Source organism: Macroventuria anomochaeta, assembly GCF_010093625.1.
Source record: "Macroventuria anomochaeta strain CBS 525.71 unplaced genomic scaffold BU25scaffold_4, whole genome shotgun sequence".
Classification (NCBI taxonomy): domain Eukaryota; kingdom Fungi; phylum Ascomycota; class Dothideomycetes; order Pleosporales; family Didymellaceae; genus Macroventuria; species Macroventuria anomochaeta.
The window spans coordinates 565,987-588,006 of record NW_022985365.1 but is presented as its reverse complement, the minus strand read 5'-3'; the positions used below and the strand labels follow the sequence as shown (position 1 = coordinate 588,006).

Here is a 22,020-nt window from a genome sequence, read left to right as displayed (position 1 = left end):
CTGAAGAATGCAAGCATGTATGGCATGGTTTAGGGTTACATGATCTCGAACTGAGTGTTCGTGTTGGAAGTCAGTAAAGATCGCAGCAAGTGCACATGGTAACATTCAAGATAGAGATGATTGTGTTTGAACTTCCATCGTATTATATCTCCAATTCTAACTAAGTGCCAGTGCAACCACTGTCGCACCGCTCAACAAGTATCTACCTATGCATATGCGAGAAGGGAGGACGTGTAACAGGGTATCGAATCATCCATCCCAAAAGTCCATAGCTGAGTCCATTTTGTAGCCGAAAAGTGTGGTGGCCGAACGTGAGGACTTTGTCCTAGAAACAACCCAAGCGCCGAAAATGAGGTTCATGAACAGAAAGCTCTTACAAGTGCGAATGAGCAACACCGTTGGTGATGCCGTTGACATCGTTTGACTGGTTTGTCTGAGCAACGAGGTTTGCGACCTCCTCGCCAAGCTGCTCGCCATCCTTGAAGGGGTCGTACATGCTCTCGACGATGTAGGCGTCAAGCTCCTCGTCGGAGAGGTTGCGGAGCTCAGAAGCGCGGTCGACACCGTTCTGCTGAGCTGCGCGGATGACACCACGGGTGACAACAACGGAGACGTCGCGGATGCGGCGGATGTCGGGGTACAGCCAGCCATCTGCGACCTCCTGCTTGTTCAGGGATGTGGAGAGGGACTCGGCGGAGGCGTAGATCATGTCTTGTGTAACGGAAGTGGCCTTGGAAAGGATGGCACCGAGACCAATACCAGGGAACACGTACATGTTGTTGCCCTGACCGGGGGTGAGGAGCTTGCCGTTGTACTCCATGGAGGGAAATGGCGAGCCGGAGGCGAACAGGCAGCGGCCCTCAGTGTTGAGAACTGCCTCCTCGAATGTGCACTCAGACTTGCTGGAGGGGTTGGACAAGGGAAAGATGACGGGGTGGTTGTTCAGCTTGGCCATCTTCTGGAGAATCTCCTTGTTGAAAGCACCACCAATGGTAGACAGACCCATAAGGATGGTGGGCTGGACGTAGTCGATCAGGCGGGCGAGGGACTGGTACTGGCGGCCGTTGTTGTCGTCGCGGGCGAAGTAGACCTTATGGTCGGCGAGCTTGTCACCACGGTCCAGGGTAACGAGACCGTTCGAGTCGACGAACCAGAACTTGCGGCGAGCCTCCTCTTCTGTCAGACCCTCCTTCTTGAAGAACTCAACGATCTGCTTGGCAACACCGACACCAGCACTGCCGGCACCGAGGAAGATAGCCTTGTGGTCCTTGACAGGGACACCAGACGCCTTAACGGCGTTGATGAATCCACCAACAATGACGGCACCAGTTCCCTGAACGTCGTCGTTGAACATGCTGTAGGTGTTCTGGTAGCGCTCGAGGGCGGGGAAGGGGTTCTTGAAGTCCTCGAATTGGATAACGATACTGTCACACGATCAGTTACTGCATTTGGCAATCGTGGTGTTGTACTCACTTGGGCCACTTGTCGGTCAGGGCAACCATGAGCTCGTCGAGGAACTCCTTCTCCTCCTCGGGAGTGACCTTAGGCACCCTTGAGCCCATGTACAGGGGATCCTCGCGGAGAGCCTTGTTGTTTGTGCCCAAGTCGAGGGTAAGAGGAAGGGTGGCCTCGGGACGGATACCAGCGCAGGCAGTGTACAGAGACAGCTTGCCAACGGGGATACCCATACCGTTCACACCGAGATCTCCGAGACCCAGAATACGAGAGCCGTCTGTGAGGACGGTGATCTCGACCTCGTGGGGCCAGTTGTCGAGGATCTGGCGGAGGTTGCCACGGTCGCTGAAGGAGAGGTACATGCCCTCAGGCTGTGTCCAGATCTCGTGCCATCTTACGCAGGCCTCGCCGACAGTCGGGGTGTAGATGAGGGGAGTCAATTCCTGTGATACTGTCAGCTGAATGCTCCTCTGATGTTCGGCGGGCAACTCATACCTTGATGTTCTGCGAGAGCAGCCTGTAGAACAGGTGCACGTTTGTGGCCTTGAGGTGGACAAGGTACTGGAACTTCTCAATTGGGGTGGTCTTCGTGGCAAGGAGCCTGAGGCCTGTGGTGATTGTCAGGACATGCCAATGGCAGAACTAGAGGAACAATTGCATGACGTACATCGCTGGGCTTGCACGTCGAAGCTCTCGACGGCAGGAGGAGTCAGACCGTATGTTCCAAGGTGCTTGCGAACATCTGGTGAGTTTGACAAGCAGAAGTCACCGCTCCTGTGAGACTAATCAGTTGCTGCGACTGCTGCATGTGCTGCAATGGTAGCGTACGTTGTGGTCAATTGCCTGGTAGGCATGGTAGGCCTTTGTGTGGGGGAGTCTGATTGAGCCATTTCTGAAGCTACTGAGGCCATACACCGGAACTGTGAGAGTCTGGGGAAACGGAATGCAGTTTTGGCGCCTCGCGAGGGAAGGGCGCCTTTTAAGAGCGAAGTAACACGCACGGTATGCATTGACGTCCGAAGCTGACAGGATCCTACAACCGCGGCATATAAAAAGAGAAAGAGAAAGACGGTCCGCCTGGGAACGGTGTTTGAGGATGGTAGTAACGACCTATCGGATGCTCTCAATTCTTCTCACAGAGGAGAGCCGGCGACCTTCATCATTCCGCCTGGCAACTTTTGTGAGCACAGGCCAGGGCCCAGGGCGCGAGCGCCCGCTGTTAGCGAGTCATAAGTTCTGCGGACTCCTTAGGGCCACGATATATCGGGAAGACTCGGGAGTCCGTTACTGAGCGCAGTCAAGAGGAATGTTCCGCGGTGGGAGAGTCCACAATTCCATGGCTTCTCGCCCCTACGAATGACACATGAAGCTGTCGCGTTGGTGCTGAGCTTCGAGACGAGTCCGCAAACCCCTGGCGGCGGATCGACTAACTTCAGACTGCCCATTCACAGGGCTGCCGAAGGATTTCATCAGGCATCAAGAGGCATTTTTTGGTTTGTCCAAGCGCTACGGCGGCGTAAACATACGATGCGGATCTTGTTGCTGGCTGCGCCTTGTGCGTGCTCTCCTAGTGTCACGGATGCTGTCTCGGAGTGTTCAGCGAGTTCCCAAAAAAGTCTTGAATACGCAAGCAGGAGCAAGTCACGATTAAACCATGAGGAAGTCAATCCATAGTCATAAGCATTCAAGAGCACAGTCCGTCCAACTTGAAACACGATTGCTCTGCTGTTCACGATGCGCCCTGCGAGCACGAGACGCGCATGCATTATTGCGTGAAGTTTCTGGACGGTGGACCAACCCTTGCAGCACCCGCTAGGGGACCGATGATCCGAAGGAAGAGCCTTACAACCCTGTGCTGTGCGACAAAAAATGGGGGATGCATTTGTAACATCTGTGGAAAGGGGTCAATGGCACCGCGTTTCCGTCCGTAAACTCCGAAACAACCTGGTGCACATTTTCCCATGCTCTCACCGTTATGCCGCACAGCAGCGCGGATTCTCTACAAATGATGTCTGTTCTGGCGCACCGGAAGCAGACGAAGCTAAAAATCCTGGAGAGCGGTAGGGTCCCCGCTCCGACAGTCGCTGATCTCCCTAAGCTCCTCTGGGTCTATGGGGGGAGTTTTAGCTGTATCCACTTGACAACGAAAAAATAAGCCGGAAACCAGCAAACGTACGATGCAATTCAATCGTTGAACGACAGCTGAACGACAGGAGCACGCGAGCAACTGTCCGTCCTTGTGCATGCGTTCACGATGTTCGTTGTAGCATTCCAAGAAGATCGTAGTGTGTAACTCTGGAGTTCTCGCCGTTCCCCACAGTCTGAGGACCCTTCTGGAAGATGGGAATTTGAAGTGGACCAGAGGCTGAAAATACGATATCGGGTCCGATCGCGGCAGTTGAAGAGCAGTTGCTACGCAAGAGTCCAAGTCGGAGTCCGACGAGGCTAGAATGTCGGAGGAATGTCACTAGATCCTGCAGAGTGAAGTCGTCAGAGTGAGCGCTGTCGCCAGCGGAGGAAGACGCAATACTCAAATCCTGCGCGATGCTGAGGACCTCCAGGCTCAGCGAGATACTTTCTCGGTTTTGAAGATCGCATGGTTTGTCGATCAGAACTGCTGCGAACTGCTGTCAACTGTCATGATGCTGCGACGTTTTGTTGACTTGCTTGGCCTGGGGAAGGCCGTCTGGGCATGGAGGAGACGCGTGGGGACTGCGCTTGACCTCTAGAGGTTTGACTTCCTCCAGAGCTCCAGCTTCAAATCTTGGCACACCAGCCACAGCAGCCACACAATGACGTCTAGGGTAGCTCCTGCTTGGCTCGCTTAAGCTTGTATTTACAAGCTCCAGGAGCGTCATGATGATCGTGTGCACGCGCTTGGCAGTTGCCTTGATGTCGTGTAATTGAGTTTGATGAGCAGCTTTCACGCCTCAACACCATCAATTCCACCAAAATGTCATCTTGTCTTGGGTTCCGTAAACGCGGCGATGACCAGCAGCCGCTGCTGCCCCAGTACCGCGATGACACGGTCCTACAGGTGCGCGTGCTGCATACCGTACCGTGAATAGCTTCTGACATGTGAACAGAGGGAGCTCCACCAGAAGCTGCACTCGTACCAGATGATCCGTGCTCTTGGGAAGGGATTCATGCCCTCCAATGAGCAAGCGATCATCAACCTTCGAACCCTCCTCGCCGCCGACATCCTTAACCCCGACAACCCAGAACTCAGCGACTCCGGACGCCTACTTGTCAAGTTCACCAAGCAATGGCTTCACCAGTTCATCGAGCTGTTACAACACAAGAACAGCAAAGATCAGATCCAGGACTTCCTCTGGTACTTGTCCAAGGCCCGCGTCGAGGTGGATGTAGCAGACATCGCACGTAGTGCTACTCGATCTAAGGCTAAGGCCGACACATTCGCAGGTTAGTTCAGGTGATTCGTTGTGGCCAACATTACTGATATCATACAGCCTACCAAAGCCTCCAAACCGTCGGCTCGCTACTGCTCACGAACTCGGACTTCCGCATCTTCTTGTCAGACCTTAACACTGTTGGCCGGGAAGTGTTCAAGGACACTGCATTCACAATTTCAGACGTTGCGAAGGAAGTTGGTAAGAAGGTCGAGCCTTCTGAAGCAGAGCAGAAGGCACTGAAAGAGCCGGGTGCAGATGCTGGAAACGGCAAGGCTGCGTCGTCTGAGGAGTTGAATGGCGAGGTTCAAGAGGTCGCTAAAGTTGTTGCGTCAGGTGCCGTCGAGGTAGCTCAAGAGGCCGGCAGTAGCATTGCCGACAAGCTCCAAGGTGCCGAAGGTGATTCGCTGCTGTACAGGCTAAAGAAGACCGTCACAAACCTACGACAGAAGCGCGACTACTCCGACTCGGTCTCGACGCTGTCCTTGCTCCTCCAGAGATATGCCAGGACATACTCCCGCATGGCTGAGGAGGCCGTGGGCACCGTCCAAAATGATGTCGACACGAATCGTGAAATGGACAAGGCTGTGAAGAACTTCTGGTTGCTTATGAGTTCGTTCGGTGATCGCAACGATTGGAAGGAGCTCGAGACTCGTTTCCACAAGCTCCTGGAGCACTCGAAGAGGGACCCAGCATTCGAAGACCTACTCATGGACGTTGGCAACTCACTACAGAAACTCTTGACCGACCCAGACTTCTTCGACCATGTTGACGAGAAGTTCCAGGAGCTCCGTAAGAAGTCGAGCGGTGTCGGCAATGACTCTTCACTGCGCAAAGACGTAGATGCTTTCTTCGAGCAGACTCAGAGGACATTTGCAGCAGTAGCGCGCGATGAGGATGTTGCAAAGCTCATCCAGTCAACGTTCAGAATCTGGAGCATTCTGTCACCTCAGCACAGCTACACCAACACTGAACTGATCCAGGACGCTATAAACGTTTTCGTTCCCTTGATCATCTCGGCAATCCAGTACGTTCCCATTCCGCGTCTCGAGGTGTCCACCCCAGAAGTCGATCTTCTCTTGGAGAACCTCATTATCGAGCCTGGAAAGACCATCAATCACACATCCTTCCTGCCCTTCCGCTTCAAAGTCGAGACATACAACGACTTCGAGCTACGAAAGGCTCGATTCCGCGTTGCTTCCAAGGCGACATCCAAGTTCACAATCAAGATCGATGGGCTCTCTTTCCGTGCCGATGAGATTGGTTTCCTCCTACGAGCTCACTCCGGCCTGCTCCGCTTAGCAGATGAAGGTATTGCCTCATTCCAGATGGACGAGCGTGGCCTTGACATTCACCTCGACGTCGAAATTGGCAAGGAGAAGCAAGAGCAGATGCTCACTCTACGCGCTGTCCGCGTCAACATCCACAAGCTGAGCTACACATTGCGCAAGTCCAAGTTTAGTTTCTTCGGCTGGATCATGAAACCTCTCCTTCGCCCAGTCATCCGCAAAGTGATGGAGATGCAGTTGGCGAAGGGTATCGCCGATGCCATTCACTCCGCCAACCGCGAGCTTCTATTCGCGAGAGAGAGGTTGAGGGCTACACGCATCTCGGACCCTGACGACCTGAGGACATTCTTTAAGGCTGTTCTTACTCGCCTGACACCAGAGGACGATCCCGATCTGTACACTCGTGTCGGTGTTGCCGCACCAGGCAAGGGTGTCTTCGCTGGCAAGTACGCACCTGGCAGTGTTGTCAAGCTGTGGGAAGAGGAAGGTCGCCGGGCGACCGAGAGAATCGATGACTGGGACGAGGGTGGCTGGAGGAACGATGTGTTCGATCTTCACACACAGATGCTTTCTTGAACGTAGGCTTCCACATTCGTCTTCCTTGAGTGCACCTAGGGTTATGGAGTTTTGAGGCTGCCAAAACACAGGTCTGCTTTCGTCACGCCGTTACACGATACCTCAGATTGTAGTATATCTAGCAAGCGTACATGTACACAATGATCATGATTTATGAAGTTCCGAGTTCTCGAGCTTTGTTTTCAAGTGTAGCTCCTGATCACCCACTACAAAATCGTATCCAAGTTCAGCAGACTAATGACAATGTTTTGGATGGATCGAAAGGAACAACTCAATGAGACGAAGACGAAAGAAGATAAATTGGATGCCAATATGTGCCAATACTCCAAACCAAACCAATACAACGCTCTATGCCAAAATGAGGATCCAGACACCACTAAAGTCTCAAACCTCATTTCAGTATACTATCCCCCGCCCGTCTCCTATCCTTCTTCAACGGACTAAATGTAAATGCCTCCTCACTCAACATCCCGAACCCGCCACTAATCGGCCTGCTCCCCTTACTCAGAACGCTCTTCCCCAGCGCCCGTGCCGCAAACAAGCCCTTCCCACTTCCCACTCCCAGGCCAACGGGCTTCGGCTGCGACCCATCCTCGTCGTCCTCATCAGCATCGAATAACGTTTTCCCTGCTGTGGCGCCGAGTTTGCGCTTCTTCTTCTTCTCAGCTGCCGGCTCGTCGGTGAAATTCGCAAAGGACATTAGGGATTTGCGGGGTTTGGGTGCAGAGGATTTTTTTGCCTTGAGGGTTGGGGCAGTGCTGTCGTCGGCGTCTTTGAGGGGGATCTTGGTGGGTGCGTTTTCTGAGAGTTCTTTGGTGGTGTTGTGCGAGGTTTCGGAGGTTTCTTCATCAACGGCGGCGAGGACGGACGATAGCGCTGTCTTCTTGCGTGGCTTGGGGTTTGCTTTTACGGAGGCGGTGGGGGCGAGGGGTTTGCTTGACTTCAGTTTCGGTGCTTTGATGGGGGCGGCTTCTTCTTCGGCGTCTTCGTCCTCTTCGGCGATGGGCGAACCTGGAGCGGCGCTTGTGCGGTTCAAGAAGGGTGTGAGGGAGAAGGTCGATGTGTCGCCCATGGCGGACACGGAGGTGCCGCGCTTGAAGCGCTTTGCTGGCGCGTCTCCGGGGGTTCCTAGGTTTGTCTCTGGTTCGACGGATGCTGCGGTGCGCTTGCGGATGTTCTTAACAGCCTTTGTGGCTTCGGTAGCGATCTTGGTGGGTGGTGCGGTTTGGGCACGCTCTACGCGCTCGAGCTGGGCTTCCTTCTCCTTCAGCTTTTCTTTTGTTGTTCGTAGCTTCTCCCGGAAGGCATTGAGTTTGTCGTCCAGAACGGTGTTACGGCCCTGGAGTTCGGCTAGCGTTTTGGTGTATTCCTTCTCTTGCTTCTTACGCTCGCGTTTCTCCTCGTCAAGCTCCCTCTGTGCATCGCCAGCCTGATCCGTCTGCTGAGAGCTCTTCTTCGCTGCCTTTTCTGCCTTTTCTGCCTTTTGACGCGCTTGCTTCTCCAGCTCGAGTTCCTCTCGGAGCTGCTCAACCTCTGCGTTCTCAGAGACAGCTTTCTTGAGCGCCTTCTCAGCCTTGGCGCGTAGAGCCTTTTCTTGCTCCAGCTCCTGGCGAAGCTCTTCATGCGCAGCGTCGTTCGCCTCGTCGCGCTTGCTCGCCTTCGAGTCCTTCTTAGCAAGCTTCTCGAGCCTGGCCTCCAGCTTTTCGGTCACTCTTTGCTGAGACTCCAGGTCCGCCTGTACCTTCTCGACCGCCTTCTCAGCCTTTGCGACGGCAGCTTCTGCTTTTATACGATCTTTCTTCTCAGTAGCAAGCTCTTTGCGGACCTCCTCCAGCTCATTACGCAGCTCATCGTCTTGCTCCATTTTCTTTCCCTGCTTCGAGATGGTACGGGCAGAAGTTCGCTTCTCGTTCTCAAGTTCGACTTGTAGTGTGGTAAGCTGGCGCTGTAGGGATAGCTTCTCAGACAGAAGACCTTGGTTCGATTCGACTTGTGCGCGCAGGTGCTCGACTTCTGGGCGCAGCGATGAGATCTCGCGGGACAGGGCGAGTTTTTCGGAAAGGATCTTGTTCGAGTCGGATGTGACGTTTTCCATAGCCTTGAGTTCGGCCTACTTGGGGTGAGTAAGGACCGCATGGTGGCTAAGGCAAGTGCGCATACCTTGAGATTCGCGATCTCGCGCGACTGAGTGCGAATCTGGTTCTGCGCCGCTTCGCCTGCAGCTTTCTGTTCGTCTAGGGTCAGAAGCGCATCGTCCAGCGCGTTTTCGAGCTCGTCTGAGCGGGCTTGTTCTTCCTCCAGCTGTTCGTGGAGGTCGCTGTTGTCGCTCTCCAGGAGACACTGGCTGACTCGCAGCTTCCGGATTTCCTCGTCCTTTGCAACGACTTCGACTGAGTGTTTGCTTCTTGCAAGGCTTATTTCAAGCGTTGCGCTGCGCAGCGAATGTTGGAGCTGGAAGGTGGCGGTGTCAGTGTTTGTGTATAAAGGTGCAACAACAAGCCAGACAGGGTCCCGCTAGGCTCCACTGGACGTGCGTTCACTCACATCTTTGATCTCATAGCTATGATCTATATCTGAGTCCACGGCGACGGCCATGGTGTTATTACTGCTGAATGATGCGCGGATGTTGTAGGTTTAGGGTGCGAGTACTGGAGGGGTGGTGACGCGACTTGACATGGTAAACAAAACACCCGTGGATGCGCGAGAGCCGTCAGAACACCAACACTCAATAAACCCCTGTATCAGAGATGCTAAGAGGCCGAACTCGTTGACTGGCTCAGCACCTTCTAGCTGACTACGGTTGGGATTTGCACACACTTCTGATACCTACATATGTCCTGCTGCTGCTTGGAGGCATGCCCTCCATAGTCGCTCTACAGATCCCTGTAGTCTTGGCGCATTACGCATGCCGGAGGCCACGTTAAGCATCGTCGACCTCACCAGCAGCTCTCCTTCAAGCTTCGCCCCGCCGCAACCACATTTCCTACCGACACAATGCGGTGGTTCCAGGTTCTTACAGCTTCGCTGCTACCCTTTACAGCTCTTGCAGCCAAGAAGACTGGCGACAAGTTCGCCGATGCCCGTGCCAAATCGCTTGAGATCGGTCGTCCGCTGAAGCTCGATGACGGCGGTTACGGCTCGTTGACCAAGGGCCAGCGGGACTACTCGGTTGTCGTGTTGCTTACTGCTCTGGAAACAAGATTTGGGTGTGTACTTTGCAGAGAGTTCCAGCCAGAGTGGGATCTGCTGGGTAAGAGCTGGATCAAGGGCGACAAGGCTGGGCAGTCGAGGACACTCTTTGGAACATTGGACTTTGTAGATGGAAAGAACACCTTCCAATCGGTATGACAGACTCTTCAAGAGTGTGAGCATGGATTTGGCCGGCTAACATTGTCCAGCTCCAACTCCAAACCGCACCTGTCCTTCTGTTCTTCCCTCCCACCGTCGGCCCCAACGCAAAGATCGATGCGCAGCCTGTCCGCTACGACTTCACATCTGGGTAAGATGCCCCTTTGACGCTACCCAGCTCTTCCGCTGACACCACACAGCCCGCAAGCCGCCGAGCAGATCCACGCCTGGGTCTCCCGCCAGCTCCCCGCCGACGTCCCCAAGCCCAAGATCTCGCGCCCCATTAACTGGGTCAAGATCATCTCGGTCACCACCGCCGTCGTCGGAGGCATCACCGCTCTCGCCGTTGCCTCGCCCTACGTCCTTCCCCTCCTCCAGAACCGCAACCTCTGGGCTGCCTTCTCTCTGATCACCGTCCTGCTCTTCACTTCTGGACACATGTTCAACCATATCCGCAAGACTCCCTACGTACAAGGTGACGGCAAGGGCGGTATCAGCTACTTTGCCGGTGGATTCAGCAACCAGTTCGGTCTCGAGTCGCAGATCATCGCTGCGATTTACGGTGTTCTGGCGTTCGCGACAATCTCGCTTGCGCTCAAGGTTCCTAGGATTGCGGATTCGCGGGCCCAGCAATTTGCTGTGTTCCTGTGGAGCGGTGTTTTGCTGTGCATGTACAGCTTCCTGCTCAGTGTGTTCAGACAGAAGAACGGCGGGTACCAGTTCTGGCTGCCTCCGTTCTAGACGATGGAGATAGCTTGGGAGAGAAAAGCAGTAGTAACCAGGTAGACTCGATGTCAGAGGAAGAAGATTTGCGTATGCGCGCCACATCAGATGCGGCATGCTCGGTGTACCATCTGCGAGGCAGACTTGCACCACTAGGCGTTTTGGGTGCATCTCAGGAATAGGCCGAAGCGCCAAATCCATCATGTTGCCATATCATCAATTCATACTTTTTTCCAGCTCTCATGAACACCCTCAGTGCCTCATCTTCACAGCAGGCCAGCACAAGCCTCACTGCTTGTCCTCATAATCCCTGGCCCACACACTCTTGAACTTCTCCTTGTCCACCGCAAACTCCAACAAGAAATCCCTCTCCAAATCATGCGTCCTCCGTCCCAGCAGCACCAGACTATGCAACGGCTTGCCCAAATCAGCATCACACAGCTCCCCCAGCGTGCCAGCAACAATCTTCTCATCCTGCGCACCCACCCGCGCAACACCGACCGCCAGACTCTCCCGGCTGTAAACACCCTCCTTCTTAACATCCTCCTCGACCTCCAGCATCTGCTGCGCACACTGCGCCACCGTCATGTAGCGCGGCGGCTCGTAGATCTTGCGCCCGCGCGCCATGTTCTCGAGGCTCTGTTCCTTGACCTTGATGTCGAGCAGGACGAGCGTGTGCAGCCCGATGCGGGCGTTCTCGGCGATCCGGTCGTAGAAGGAGGCCGGCTTCCAGTTGTCGAGGAAGAACACCATGGAGACTGTTTGCCCGAAGTTGTAGAGTTGCAGGCCGGTCGTGCCGATCGAGGTGAGGATTGAGGCGTTGGGTACGCTGCGTGTGGGGATGGAGAGTTCGCGCGCGCGCAGGACGAGGTCGGTATGTGTTGTTGCTCTGGAGGGTGTCAGACGCTTGCTCAACATGTGTATGTGTGTGTATGTGTATGTGTGTGTATGTGTATGTGTGTGTGTATGGGTATGTGTGTGGGTATGTGTATGTGTATGGGTATGGGTATGGGTATGGGTATGTGCATGTATGCGTGTGTCTGGGAGTGTGTGAAGGGATGGGGAACGTACCCAAATGGATCTCCCACAACGAGGAACGCGACGTCGACTTTGTCTGCGTCGGCGAGGATGTCGTCGCTGGACGATTCGACCATCTCACGGTCGGCGATGATTACTTCGCGGCCGTAGAAGGACTCCTACTGCGTGCTGATTAGCAGCCTCCTATACCATAACATGTCCAACTCACAAGCACTTCCTTGTCCACAAGCAAGACAGCCGTGTACGCTTCAAGGTACACGCGCTCGGCCTTCTTGACGATCTCGAGGCCGCGGACGGTGATGTCCTTCTCATCTGCGAGACCGAGTCCTACGAGGTACAACATGGTGGCGGTTTGTCGTGTGATATGTTGTAGGTAGAGTCAACTTTGGGTGGGGAACTGGACGATTTTCAAAAGTTCGCGGGGCTGTTGCGCTCGTAGGGCTGAGCCGAGCAGGGGTCTGTCGCGCTAGTGACCCTCAAACCGCGTGCCCTGTGTGCGACTTCCATCAGTTGCGCCGGGCTTGCGCATCGATTGACACTCCGTGGGCGCTGCTTGGGGAAGCCAGTGAAGTGCGGTAGCGAGCGGCCGTACGTTTCCCTGGGTTTTTACTCTCTTGACGACTCCACGACCACACCTTCATACATCAACATCCACGTGAACTTCCACCATGGCGGACAAGGACAAGATGGCGAAGTACCGGACGGAGATCCAACAGGTTGGTCACTTTCTTGGTCATTCAGTGTTGTCTGCCTCTTCGTCTACTTTCTCTGCTTTTCTGATTCCTTGCGCTCGTTTCTCTTTCCGTTACCTCGTGCAAACCGACACGAGCGTACATGTCGTATCTTCCTCGAATCTTTGAACTAGAGCTTTAGTCCAGACATGTATCATGATCTGTCGTTCTAAGATTCCTCTGTCTCTCAAGACCTTCACTCTTTCGATCTTACGTTTATCACGCGCTATCCACCATATTCTCTGCTGCCCTGTACCTCGTGTCCTTATATACATTCTTGCTTTCTTTCCACAACCACATTCAGTATCCAAATAGTCTCAAAACGACCATCTAACGTTACCCAGATGATGTTCGTCTCCGGCGAAACCGGCGAGCCCTCACCCGAAACCACCACCCTAATCGAATCCATCGTGCAAGACCAAGTCCAACACATGCTGCGCGAATGCACATCCCTCGCCACCCGACGGGGCTCCAAATCCATCTCCACCGACGATCTATTCATGCTAATCCGGCACGACCGGGCCAAAATCTCTCGTCTACGGCACTTCCTGCAATGGAAAGATGTGCGGCGCTCCGTTAAAGACTCCGACGATAAGGGCGGCGACGCAGGCGCCGACGTCGGCACGGGCGACGCTGACCTGGCCGCGGGCGTCATGGGCGGTGGCCCAGTCGGGCCGGGACCCGAAGCAGGTAAGAAGGCGAAGAGGGCGAAGGTGGATTTGGTGTGGGATGTGCATAGTTTCTTCACCGAGTTTCCGCCGCAGAAAGACGATGTCGAGGACGAGGAAGAGGAGGAGATGAACTTTGCTACCTTACAGAGATTGAAGAACGCCGATGAGCGCACCAAGAATATGACGCGTGAGGAGTATGTGCACTGGTCTGATTGTCGTCAGGCATCATTCACCTACCGCAAGGGCAAGCGATTCAAGGAGTGGGCGGGCTTTGGGCTCATCACAGACTCCAAACCCTCCGACGACATCATCGATATCCTAGGGTTCTTGACGTTTGAGATTGTGCAGACGCTCACAGAGGAGGCACTCAAGGTCAAGGATGCAGAGGATGCATATAAGAAGAGCACGGGCGGCGAGCAGAATAGGCTGAAGAGGAAGAGGGAGAGGGGCCTGTTTGACCCACCGGAGGAGGCGAGAGAGCCTGTGCAGCCAGGGCATGTGCAAGAAGGGTATAGGAGACTGCAGAGAGGGAATAATAAAAGCAGGGCGATGTTGAATTTTACGAGGAATACGCATCGTGCGGCGTTGAAGCTGGTAAGTATCTATTTTTACTTGTGAATGGCAGGTTGCTAACAACGAACAGATCTAAAAGCCCGACTTTGCTGTTCTTTGATGCGGGAGGATGGCGTTAGGGACTTCTTTGAGATCCATCAGCTGGCGGTACGGTGTTTGGCGTTACATGATGGCATATCCATATACGTCTATCTCCATTACAGCAACTCGTCGTTTGTGCTTAGGGTCAATCAGGGTAGGACAGATGTCATGGTCAAGCTAGTGGCGAACATAGTTGAACAAGACATCAATTCATCATGGACCTGGGGACAATAAGAAAGAAGATTAACTCCAAGATTGACCACTCGTTTCTAATGTGCCGATGCATCCTATCCCTTTTTCATGGACATTCATAAGCATCGGGAGTTCAGAAGAGGCAGCCTTGTCAGTCGGGTATGCAGCATGGAGAAAAGTGCTCGTTTGCAACCCAGACGTACATGAAACATGACCGCATATGCCGAGATAGAAAGGAGATTTACGCCCTCCTTTAACCCTGAAAAGACCCACGCCGGTTGTTTATCATGTCGTCCATCTACTGCTCGTCGCCCAGCTGAGCAACACGCTTCTGCTGCACGCGCTCCTGCCTCCTCTCCCTCGCGGCCTTGGTCTTCGCACGCTTGGCGTCCATCTCCTCCTTGATAGCCCGGTCGCGGGCCTTCTCGGCCTTAGCCTTGTGGATCTGCGCTGTATGTCAGTAGCCGGACTCTGAGCGAGGGTGACAGAATTATGATGTCATGTCAGGGTGGACGTACGTGCTCAACGAGGGCACGCTTGTGCTTGAAGGTGTTACCCTTGGAGAGGTGGTACAACTCGTGGTAGAGGTGCTTGTCGATCTTGCCGGCGGCGCGGTACTTGACCAATAGACGGCGGAGGACACGGAGACGGCGCATCCAGAGGACTTGGCTGTGATTCCGTGTCAGCAACTGTTCCATGTGCGTCTGCTCACCGCACTCTGCTATGTCGTGTCCTTCATATCGCGTGCAGTGGCGGTGTCGGTGTTGCATACCTGGGCATACGAGCGTCGGCGGTACCCTTCCTCTTACCGAAACCACGGTGACGACCGATACGGCGGGCGGCGGTCAGCTCACGGGCACGGGCGCGCGAGTGCATGGTGACGGGCTTGCGGATGATGAGGCCATCCTGAACGAGCTTGCGGATGGTCTGGCGAGAGTTGGCGTTGGCGATCTCGCTGGTCTCGTTGGGGTCGAGCCAGATCTTGCGCTTGCCGCAGCCGACAACGGAGGCCGCAAGGCGCTTCTGCGTGCGGAGGTTGACCCTGTTAGACATTTCCGTCAGTACTCTGCTCTCGTGGTGTGGTGTAGGCGGCGTGTAGGAAGATTGTGCAAAGAGGGGCTCGCCACTTCTCGAGTCGCTCTGGGAGCAGCATCGCGAGTCGGGGAGGTCGTAGGACAGTCGCAATTGCTTCTCGATCGATGGATATTGTGTCTGCGGCCGGGTTCCTTACATTTTCGATGATGTTGTCGACGGTGGTCGTTGGTGAGCTGCGGGTTAGTACGGAGAGTCGCTGAAAGGACGTTGTGCGTTGTGGGAGCTCGCTTACAAAATTGAGGAGCCAAGCCGCGCTAGTCGGGCAGCTTCCCCTCACGTGCATCATTCATTACGCTCCGAAACACAATTGTTTCACGGAGCATTGGTCATGTTCATCGTTCAGACTGCGAGTCGCTTGCAGTTGTTAGTTGCTGTCTGCAAATTCTGAAGATATTCACGCAATTGCTTCGCACCAGGCTTCCACGCATTGTTTCTAACATCACAACCACTGTTCGCTTGACATCTCGACATGCACTTTTGGCAGATCTCATGTTACGCAGTGCACTTTCCGATCTCTCGCAGTGCACTTAATCCTGACTGGAGATACATCGTGGTCGTGGTCTCACACGTTGGCCAGCATGCACTCAAAGTGACTCATCCCAGATCGTCATAAGCTAGGCTTGTAACCAGAGGCGCCGCGGAGGCTGCTCGCAGCAGTGGCGAGGTCGTCAGCTTAGGTACACTCCTAACTCACGATGAAAGCAAGCAGGAAACTGTTCTTGAGGTGTTATGGTAAGAATGCATTCATATCTTCTCCTTTCTACTGCAACTTAAGGTCTTCTTCACTCAGTACGCCATACAACTTTTCGATCTCCTGCCCAATGATACCAAGGTCATGCGCCAGCTGTCCAGTCACCAAAGCTGTGTGGTACGTCAGTACAATGTCTCAGTCTGCAGGCACGACAATGGGGGGACTCACCATAAGCATACAACAGCTCGTAGTCCTCATCCTTGGCTATGACCTTGCCAAGCCCAGTCTGCCTGAACTCGAACACCTTCGCAAGCAATCGGTCTCTGGTGTGCTCAACGTTCGGCAGGACATCGTTCAGCGGGTACGCCAACTTCATGGAGGATGCCATGACTGCAATCGGTCAGTCATTACAGCGTAGTGCATATGTAGTGGGTTGACTTACCAGAGAACAAATGACTAATTCGCCAACTGAGTTCGGTCCATTCCTTCTTTGTGTACTTGAGCACTTCCTTTTCTCCTTCAGACGCCTTGAGATCCTTCAGTATGATGACATTCATAGCGTGCATGCTATCCAGTATGCGACTCGTTGCACCTAGGATGACCTTGAAGCTCTTAGCAGGGAACGGGCCTCTGAGCTCGAACTCGAATGTTGCAGCGGTACAGAGCGTTTCTAGATGGTTCAGGAAGCGACGTAACTCAAACTCCTCCCGCTCACTCATGTAAGAGTACGGTTTGTGGGTGTCGCCCAAGTTGGCTTCCAGGATTGTCTTGAGCGGACCGCGCTTCCAGATCAACCCCATCTTGAGCCATAGCAGGGAGGTACCCTTCTTCAACTTCCGTCGTGCAGAGATGGGCCAGATGAGCCTAGTGACCACGATACCCCAGATGCATCCAACCATGACGGCTACGACACGGTGCAGCACAATCTCCCAGATCTCAGGGGAAATACCACCTTCGTCGCTGTCGTCTTCGTCCTCGTCTTTGACCGACAGTGAGTAGGCGTACAGAGCTGACAGATTGTAGGTAAGCAAGATGAACCGACCCATGGGCCCCTTGCCTTTGCCAACAATGATGTAAAAGCAAAGCAGGGAGACAAGCCAGCCAAAGAAACCGAGCAAGTAGGGGCTTTCGTCAGCCACGATCCAAGCAATGATGGCATAGCCAGCTCCAAGGCAGGTACCGAAGAATCGCTGGAAGCCAGTTGTGTTAGATGCGCCAATGGTCATGGAGCACACCAACATGTAGGACAAGAGACCCCACTCGCCGCGCCAATGCCCGTACAGCTCGCGTGTTGGCTTGATAAATGACCACATGGCGTACAAAACAGCACCGATGCCGACTTTGACAGCATACTTCAAATCATCTCTTCTGAAAACTGACAGGGCAACCCAGGTGCGGTACGATAGTGGTTGTTCTTTCTCGGACTTGTAAGGATCGCCGCGTGTGGACCTGCGGTAGATCGGGTTGTGGATCTCATGTGAGCCACCTGGCGTCTGATTCGTGCCTTCGTCGATCAAGCTCGAGTTCTCTGTATGCTGTTAGTGTTTGGTCTAGATGGTATAGCAGGTCCGTACCAGAATCGTCGCTATCTGAGCGCTTGCTCTTGCGCCCTCTCTGCCAAAACCTGAGCCACCTCCAACTTCTGCGACGCGGGTAGAGATTGACGTTTGTCTTCAATTCTTCCAGTACATCCAAAAAGATTACCATGTCTTCGGCAAAGTCTTCCAGTGAAGAACTGAAATATCCGCAGCTTGCAGCCACCTCTTCAAAGTCAGCAGCGATGGCTGCTGATCCGGTCTTGGTGGGTATCTTGGTCTTATAGACGACATCGAGTGCTTCACGTTTAGCGTTGGAAAAAAGCGCCTTTGCGTCCACAAGACTGTGTCGGAAGTGTTCGTTGATAGTCATGTCGTAATCCGGCCCTGGTCCAAACGGGAGCTCTGAGAGCACTTCGCGTAGTGTGTACGTCAGAGATTTCTGTTGAATCAGTAGTCTGCCTGATTCTAGGAATGAGATCTTACCATGGGCGGCCCCAAGTGTGCAATGAAGACAGAGAACATGTCTGCAGGTGTGAGGTTGGATTGCACGAAGCCAGGTAGTCTGGAAGAGTAGTCGCGATTACTGGACTCGTCGTCTGAAGCATCGGCTGAAGGTTGCACGGACGGTTCGCCTGTGGTAGGCTCAGGAAGTTCATCGATAGAAGCAAGGATGCTTGTGCGTCTTTCTGTGTGACTAAGACTTGGGGAGAGTAGCTGAGGTGGACTTTGCGACAAGTTGTTCTCAGAGAAGATGGACGAAGTGACTATGCCGTTTGCAGGCATACCGTCTAGTGGCGTGCCAACGCTCGTGTTTGACTGGGCGAGCAGTGTGAACTGCGTCTCTGCCGCACTCCTTAAGCCACCGATGCTCTGAATCAGCTTCTCGAGGCACTTGACGAGCCGAGCACTGATCTTGTATTCCTCTTCAGTGCCAAGTACATAGTGTTCGAACTTGGCTTCTCCCAGATTCTTTACGAGTGTTTTGTATGCCGACTGGCTTTTATTCGAAGCTTTGACGAAAGACTCGTTCCTCAAGTCCTGCTCGGCGCCAGAGAGAAAGCTGCGGGCGATGGCATTAAGGTTCTCAGCCATTGCATCAGTAGACTGGATGAACGTATCTCGGTATTCGGTTCGCGCTGATGTCGGTCGTACCAGAAGAGCCACTGCTGCTGATGCCGTACACCCCATGATAACCATCTTTAGCACTTGCCAAATCTTGACGTACGAAAAGGTTGCATTCTGTACAGCCCCTTCTTTAGTCAGCACCGTGATCAACGCAAGTGATGTCAAAGAGCAGGCCACGTTGACCAGCGGATTGCCCAACTTGTGCTTGGTCCAACCCACAAGGCCTAGGCCAGCTCCACAGAATACAACGAGGACAATGGCATGCCCAACGACAAGTAGATGCTGGTGTCCAAACCAGGCAGATACGGCCATGCTGGAGAAGGACACGAAAGCAGCGTACATGAAGGCGGCGAACGCCAATATGACAGCTTCGATCATGCTACCAGCTGAGCGCGCAGGATGGAAGTAGACCGTAACTGTAGCGACCATGTGCTTTCCATCGTTCTTGCCGAGCAACCCAGCGATTTGGGGAACAAAGGTAGCCAAAGAACCCAATATATATGCGAGCGAGCACTTCAGTATGCCAATACCGGTCGGGGAGGTCGCGTATGCGTAGGCTTGTCGTAGTCGAAACTTGAAGTCCTCCCAAAGCCTCTCAAACTTTCCCATCTCCTCATGTCGTGCTGGATCGAACTGGCCAGGCGCAAGCAGGAATTCGGAAGATTCGGTATTGCGGTGAGAGGATCGCCGAAGGGTAAAGTTTCTTCTGACACGCTCGCCAGTCTTCGGTTGTATCATCGTCACCGAACGTAGCTACGGCAAGGCGTGAGCTCATTGTCTATTGAGAGTGCTCCTTCAAGCATGTATGGCGCTTACACTAGGCCGCAGGTAGCGGCGCTCCGCTGGAGTCTGTAGAGACTCAGTCATCGTGATGTCTCGGTGCTATCAGGGCCTAGATTGCTGCTTCGGACATGGTGGGTAGGTTGAAGGACGAAGTCCAATGCGGCGCTGCTGTGAAGCCCAGTCGAACTAGACGCGATCGTGCTGAGCACATGTCAAGGCTGACAACTGACGTCAATCCCGCCTCAGCCACCTTCTTTTCCATTTTGTAAAAGTTGTTTCATATACACTCCTTGTCATGACAGACTAATTTCCGAACGATTTGAATCATATCCATTTTATTGAAAGCTCAAGCAGGCACATGCCTGTCGCGCAGAGCAATGCTTGACTTTCAAAGTCGCGAGCGCGGTACCCTTGCTGGTGGGTCAGGGCGCTCATTCGTCGACTAGCGTTGCCCATCACAGAACATCTTTCGAGCTCCACATTATCTTCCTTCACCGTACCAACAACATCCGGTGAAGCCAGTTGAAGGGCCCACGATGGAGGACTTTGACGAGAATGACGAAATGGCAGCCATGATGGGCTTCTCGTCATTTGGCGGCACTAAAAAGCGAAAGTTCGACCAAGCACACTCACCAGCCAAAGATGAGTACAGTGCCAGCGGTGCGAACTCGACCGAACTAGGAGTGCGGACCAAAGCTTCAAGCAACGAAAACCCAAGTGGTGAAGAGCCTCTCAGTGCTGCTCCCCTTGCAAAAGCACCGCCACCAGCCAGTGGACTTGCAAGCTTCCTAGCTCGTGGTCAAGCACTCCCAGAAAAGCCTCCTAATGCTGCACCTGTTCGCCAGGACGGAACAACTCAAGCGGGCCCTTCAGCATCTGAATTGATCTCATTCGGTGGACCATCCATACCTCGAGCTGAATTGAACGCTCTCCGGTTTGGAGTCAAGAACGCCGACGGAGATACAGCCTACTTCCTGCCCAGTTTCGTCGAAGATCCGTGGGGAAAACTGCTCTCGAGCCGAACTTGAAGGTAACTTCCATGGAGTACTGTCGCCCACAAGTGCTGACATTCAGAAGGTTCACCAAGGAGTGAGGAAATCCCAAGATAGCATTGCTACCGTTCTACATCCCAGGTTACAGCCCAAAAATGGCAGTAACGACAGTCCTGCAACAACCTGTGCTCGACGGGTTCGATCCCAGTTGTACTTCTAAGCGTGAGGGCATTGAGAGCCCCTTCCTCACAGTAAAGTGAGGATCTGACGTTGAGCATCGTGGAGGTTGACGGAAGATTTAATACAGATCTGCGACCGAGGTGCCGGTTACTCGGTATATTTGAACGACAGAAGTACCACTGTGATATTCCGGATCGAAGATAGTAGTCATGCCGGTTGCAATATTCATCAACAAAGCCGACTCTCGGTAATGCCACAGATCGAGCATGCGTTGGTACTTGTAGAGATAGATCCGGAATTCTCAACGTACTTCCACAGACGGTCGCAGCCCCAATCGTTTCCGCTGTCAAGAAGCAACCTTATCCACATTCAGAGAGCCTAGGCGAGTATCAGCTTTACAGCCCACGCCTTGGTCGCCGAAGTCTCGGGATATTGTTCACTGGCTGACCGCATGCATTTGGTTTTCTGTGATCTCCATCATCCCGGAAACACATCTGTAGCACAGATGCATCAGCCTCGCACAGCTCGATCGGCGCGTAGTTCCTGCGTGCATTTGCTAGAACGACCGCCATGAATTACCGTTGGAAAAATTCAGTGGTTCCATTTCAACCATTGGTACGACAATGGCTCATGTGGCTTACCATGTGCAGCTCACATGGCTTCTGGTGACAGCTGTGACACCGGATCGGCTCGAAAGCACCCGTATCGATGCCGAAGCAATGGTTCTATACATGTTCTCGGTCAACACTATACTGAGTATTACTTTGGGTCTGAGAGCAGTCACAGAGCAGGATACGCAATACATGTAATCGACGATACCGTGCTGAGTGTCATCTCTACCAATGAGGCAAGGGTCGGGGCAATCGTCTTAGAGCAAAGAACGGTTCAGTGCATGCCAGGGGACTGCGTCGACTGACGGTCACATGGAGCTAAACAAGTACCGTTCAACGCCACTAATGTTGTTTTCGTTGATGCAATTGGAACGCGTATAAAAGCCTAGTGAAGCGTCGTGCGATGGTAACGCAGGACAGGGATTAATATCGTTCAGCGATCGAAGCGCCAAGTTCAACCTGCATCGAGGCGTTGTACTCGCCAGTGTAGCCAATTGATTGCAACTTGCCCCCGTCCCAATTGCTGCCCAGCGAATGACGCACTGGGCAAATGGAGGGGCAGAATGGCAGCGGGGCACTCGCTGGACCAAAACATTTCTCGACGTCTTTCCATGACCACGACTCCAGGCGCAACATGTCGTCCGCTCCTGAGGTTGCACATCCGGCACGCGCAGTCCCTCGAATTTTCAGGCGAACTGGACCCCACTATCGGTCTCCTTGCCTAAGCCGGAAATGTTGCTACTCCACATGCCTCTTCCAGATTACATGCTCGAAGGCGTTGGCGTGCTGTCGAGCCAACGCATCAACATGACAACGCTTAGCTTGTCCATCAGGCAGACTACCCATGCACATACAGCATTCCGCAGGCGCAGCTTGTGCCGTGACACTGGCGTTCGCGTCTGCTGCGCTTACTATGCC

The 22,020-nt window shown here is 53.7% G+C and overlaps 9 protein-coding genes across 9 annotated transcripts; 4 read left to right on the top strand and 5 right to left on the bottom strand.

Moving 5' to 3' along the window:
- Positions 1–189: 189 nt before the first annotated feature.
- BU25DRAFT_407211 (uncharacterized protein) lies at positions 190–2,315 on the bottom strand. Its single transcript, XM_033705476.1, has 5 exons — positions 2,284–2,315; positions 2,123–2,229; positions 1,951–2,063; positions 1,474–1,898; positions 190–1,424 (listed from the first exon to the last, which is right to left on the bottom strand). Exons 1-5 carry the CDS (start codon positions 2,307–2,309, stop codon positions 374–376), a joined length of 1,722 nt encoding a protein of 573 aa, XP_033565745.1. The 5' UTR covers positions 2,310–2,315; the 3' UTR covers positions 190–373.
- A 2,023-nt stretch (positions 2,316–4,338) lies between these two features.
- BU25DRAFT_359938 (uncharacterized protein) lies at positions 4,339–7,160 on the top strand. Its single transcript, XM_033703656.1, has 3 exons — positions 4,339–4,492; positions 4,542–4,878; positions 4,926–7,160. The coding sequence occupies exons 1-3, from the start codon at positions 4,409–4,411 to the stop codon at positions 6,728–6,730; spliced, it is 2,226 nt and encodes a 741-aa protein (XP_033565744.1). The 5' UTR covers positions 4,339–4,408; the 3' UTR covers positions 6,731–7,160.
- On the bottom strand, positions 7,122–9,325 carry BU25DRAFT_445667 (uncharacterized protein; the record flags this gene model as incomplete). Its single annotated transcript, XM_033709449.1, has 3 exons — positions 7,122–8,840; positions 8,891–9,181; positions 9,275–9,325. 3 exons carry the CDS (start codon positions 9,323–9,325, stop codon positions 7,122–7,124), a joined length of 2,061 nt encoding a protein of 686 aa, XP_033565743.1.
- Positions 9,326–9,681: 356 nt separating this feature from the next.
- Positions 9,682–11,018, top strand: BU25DRAFT_359933 (magnesium transporter protein-like protein 1 precursor). The gene is made up of 3 exons (XM_033703655.1): positions 9,682–10,072; positions 10,129–10,229; positions 10,279–11,018. The coding sequence occupies exons 1-3, from the start codon at positions 9,725–9,727 to the stop codon at positions 10,817–10,819; spliced, it is 990 nt and encodes a 329-aa protein (XP_033565742.1). The 5' UTR covers positions 9,682–9,724; the 3' UTR covers positions 10,820–11,018.
- A 71-nt stretch (positions 11,019–11,089) lies between these two features.
- Positions 11,090–12,182, bottom strand: BU25DRAFT_418335 (diphthine synthase-like protein; the record flags this gene model as incomplete). Its single annotated transcript, XM_033707868.1, has 3 exons — positions 11,090–11,690; positions 11,873–11,997; positions 12,048–12,182. 3 exons carry the CDS (start codon positions 12,180–12,182, stop codon positions 11,090–11,092), a joined length of 861 nt encoding a protein of 286 aa, XP_033565741.1.
- A 159-nt stretch (positions 12,183–12,341) lies between these two features.
- Positions 12,342–14,094, top strand: BU25DRAFT_190871 (transcription factor spt3). Its single transcript, XM_033701002.1, has 3 exons — positions 12,342–12,555; positions 12,915–13,835; positions 13,885–14,094. Exons 1-3 carry the CDS (start codon positions 12,508–12,510, stop codon positions 13,888–13,890), a joined length of 975 nt encoding a protein of 324 aa, XP_033565740.1. The 5' UTR covers positions 12,342–12,507; the 3' UTR covers positions 13,891–14,094.
- A 447-nt stretch (positions 14,095–14,541) lies between these two features.
- On the bottom strand, positions 14,542–15,365 carry BU25DRAFT_190860 (ribosomal protein L19/L19e). Its single transcript, XM_033701001.1, has 2 exons — positions 14,860–15,365; positions 14,542–14,756 (listed from the first exon to the last, which is right to left on the bottom strand). Exons 1-2 carry the CDS (start codon positions 15,138–15,140, stop codon positions 14,591–14,593), a joined length of 447 nt encoding a protein of 148 aa, XP_033565739.1. The 5' UTR covers positions 15,141–15,365; the 3' UTR covers positions 14,542–14,590.
- A 536-nt stretch (positions 15,366–15,901) lies between these two features.
- BU25DRAFT_407204 (uncharacterized protein) lies at positions 15,902–19,489 on the bottom strand. The gene is made up of 6 exons (XM_033705475.1): positions 19,353–19,489; positions 17,895–19,289; positions 17,448–17,850; positions 16,316–17,401; positions 16,102–16,263; positions 15,902–16,043 (listed from the first exon to the last, which is right to left on the bottom strand). Exons 1-6 carry the CDS (start codon positions 19,401–19,403, stop codon positions 15,943–15,945), a joined length of 3,198 nt encoding a protein of 1,065 aa, XP_033565738.1. The 5' UTR covers positions 19,404–19,489; the 3' UTR covers positions 15,902–15,942.
- A 126-nt stretch (positions 19,490–19,615) lies between these two features.
- On the top strand, positions 19,616–20,414 carry BU25DRAFT_190813 (uncharacterized protein). Its single transcript, XM_033701000.1, has 2 exons — positions 19,616–20,349; positions 20,397–20,414. The coding sequence occupies exon 1, from the start codon at positions 19,856–19,858 to the stop codon at positions 20,345–20,347; it is 492 nt and encodes a 163-aa protein (XP_033565737.1). The 5' UTR covers positions 19,616–19,855; the 3' UTR covers positions 20,348–20,349; positions 20,397–20,414.
- Positions 20,415–22,020: the final 1,606 nt, after the last annotated feature.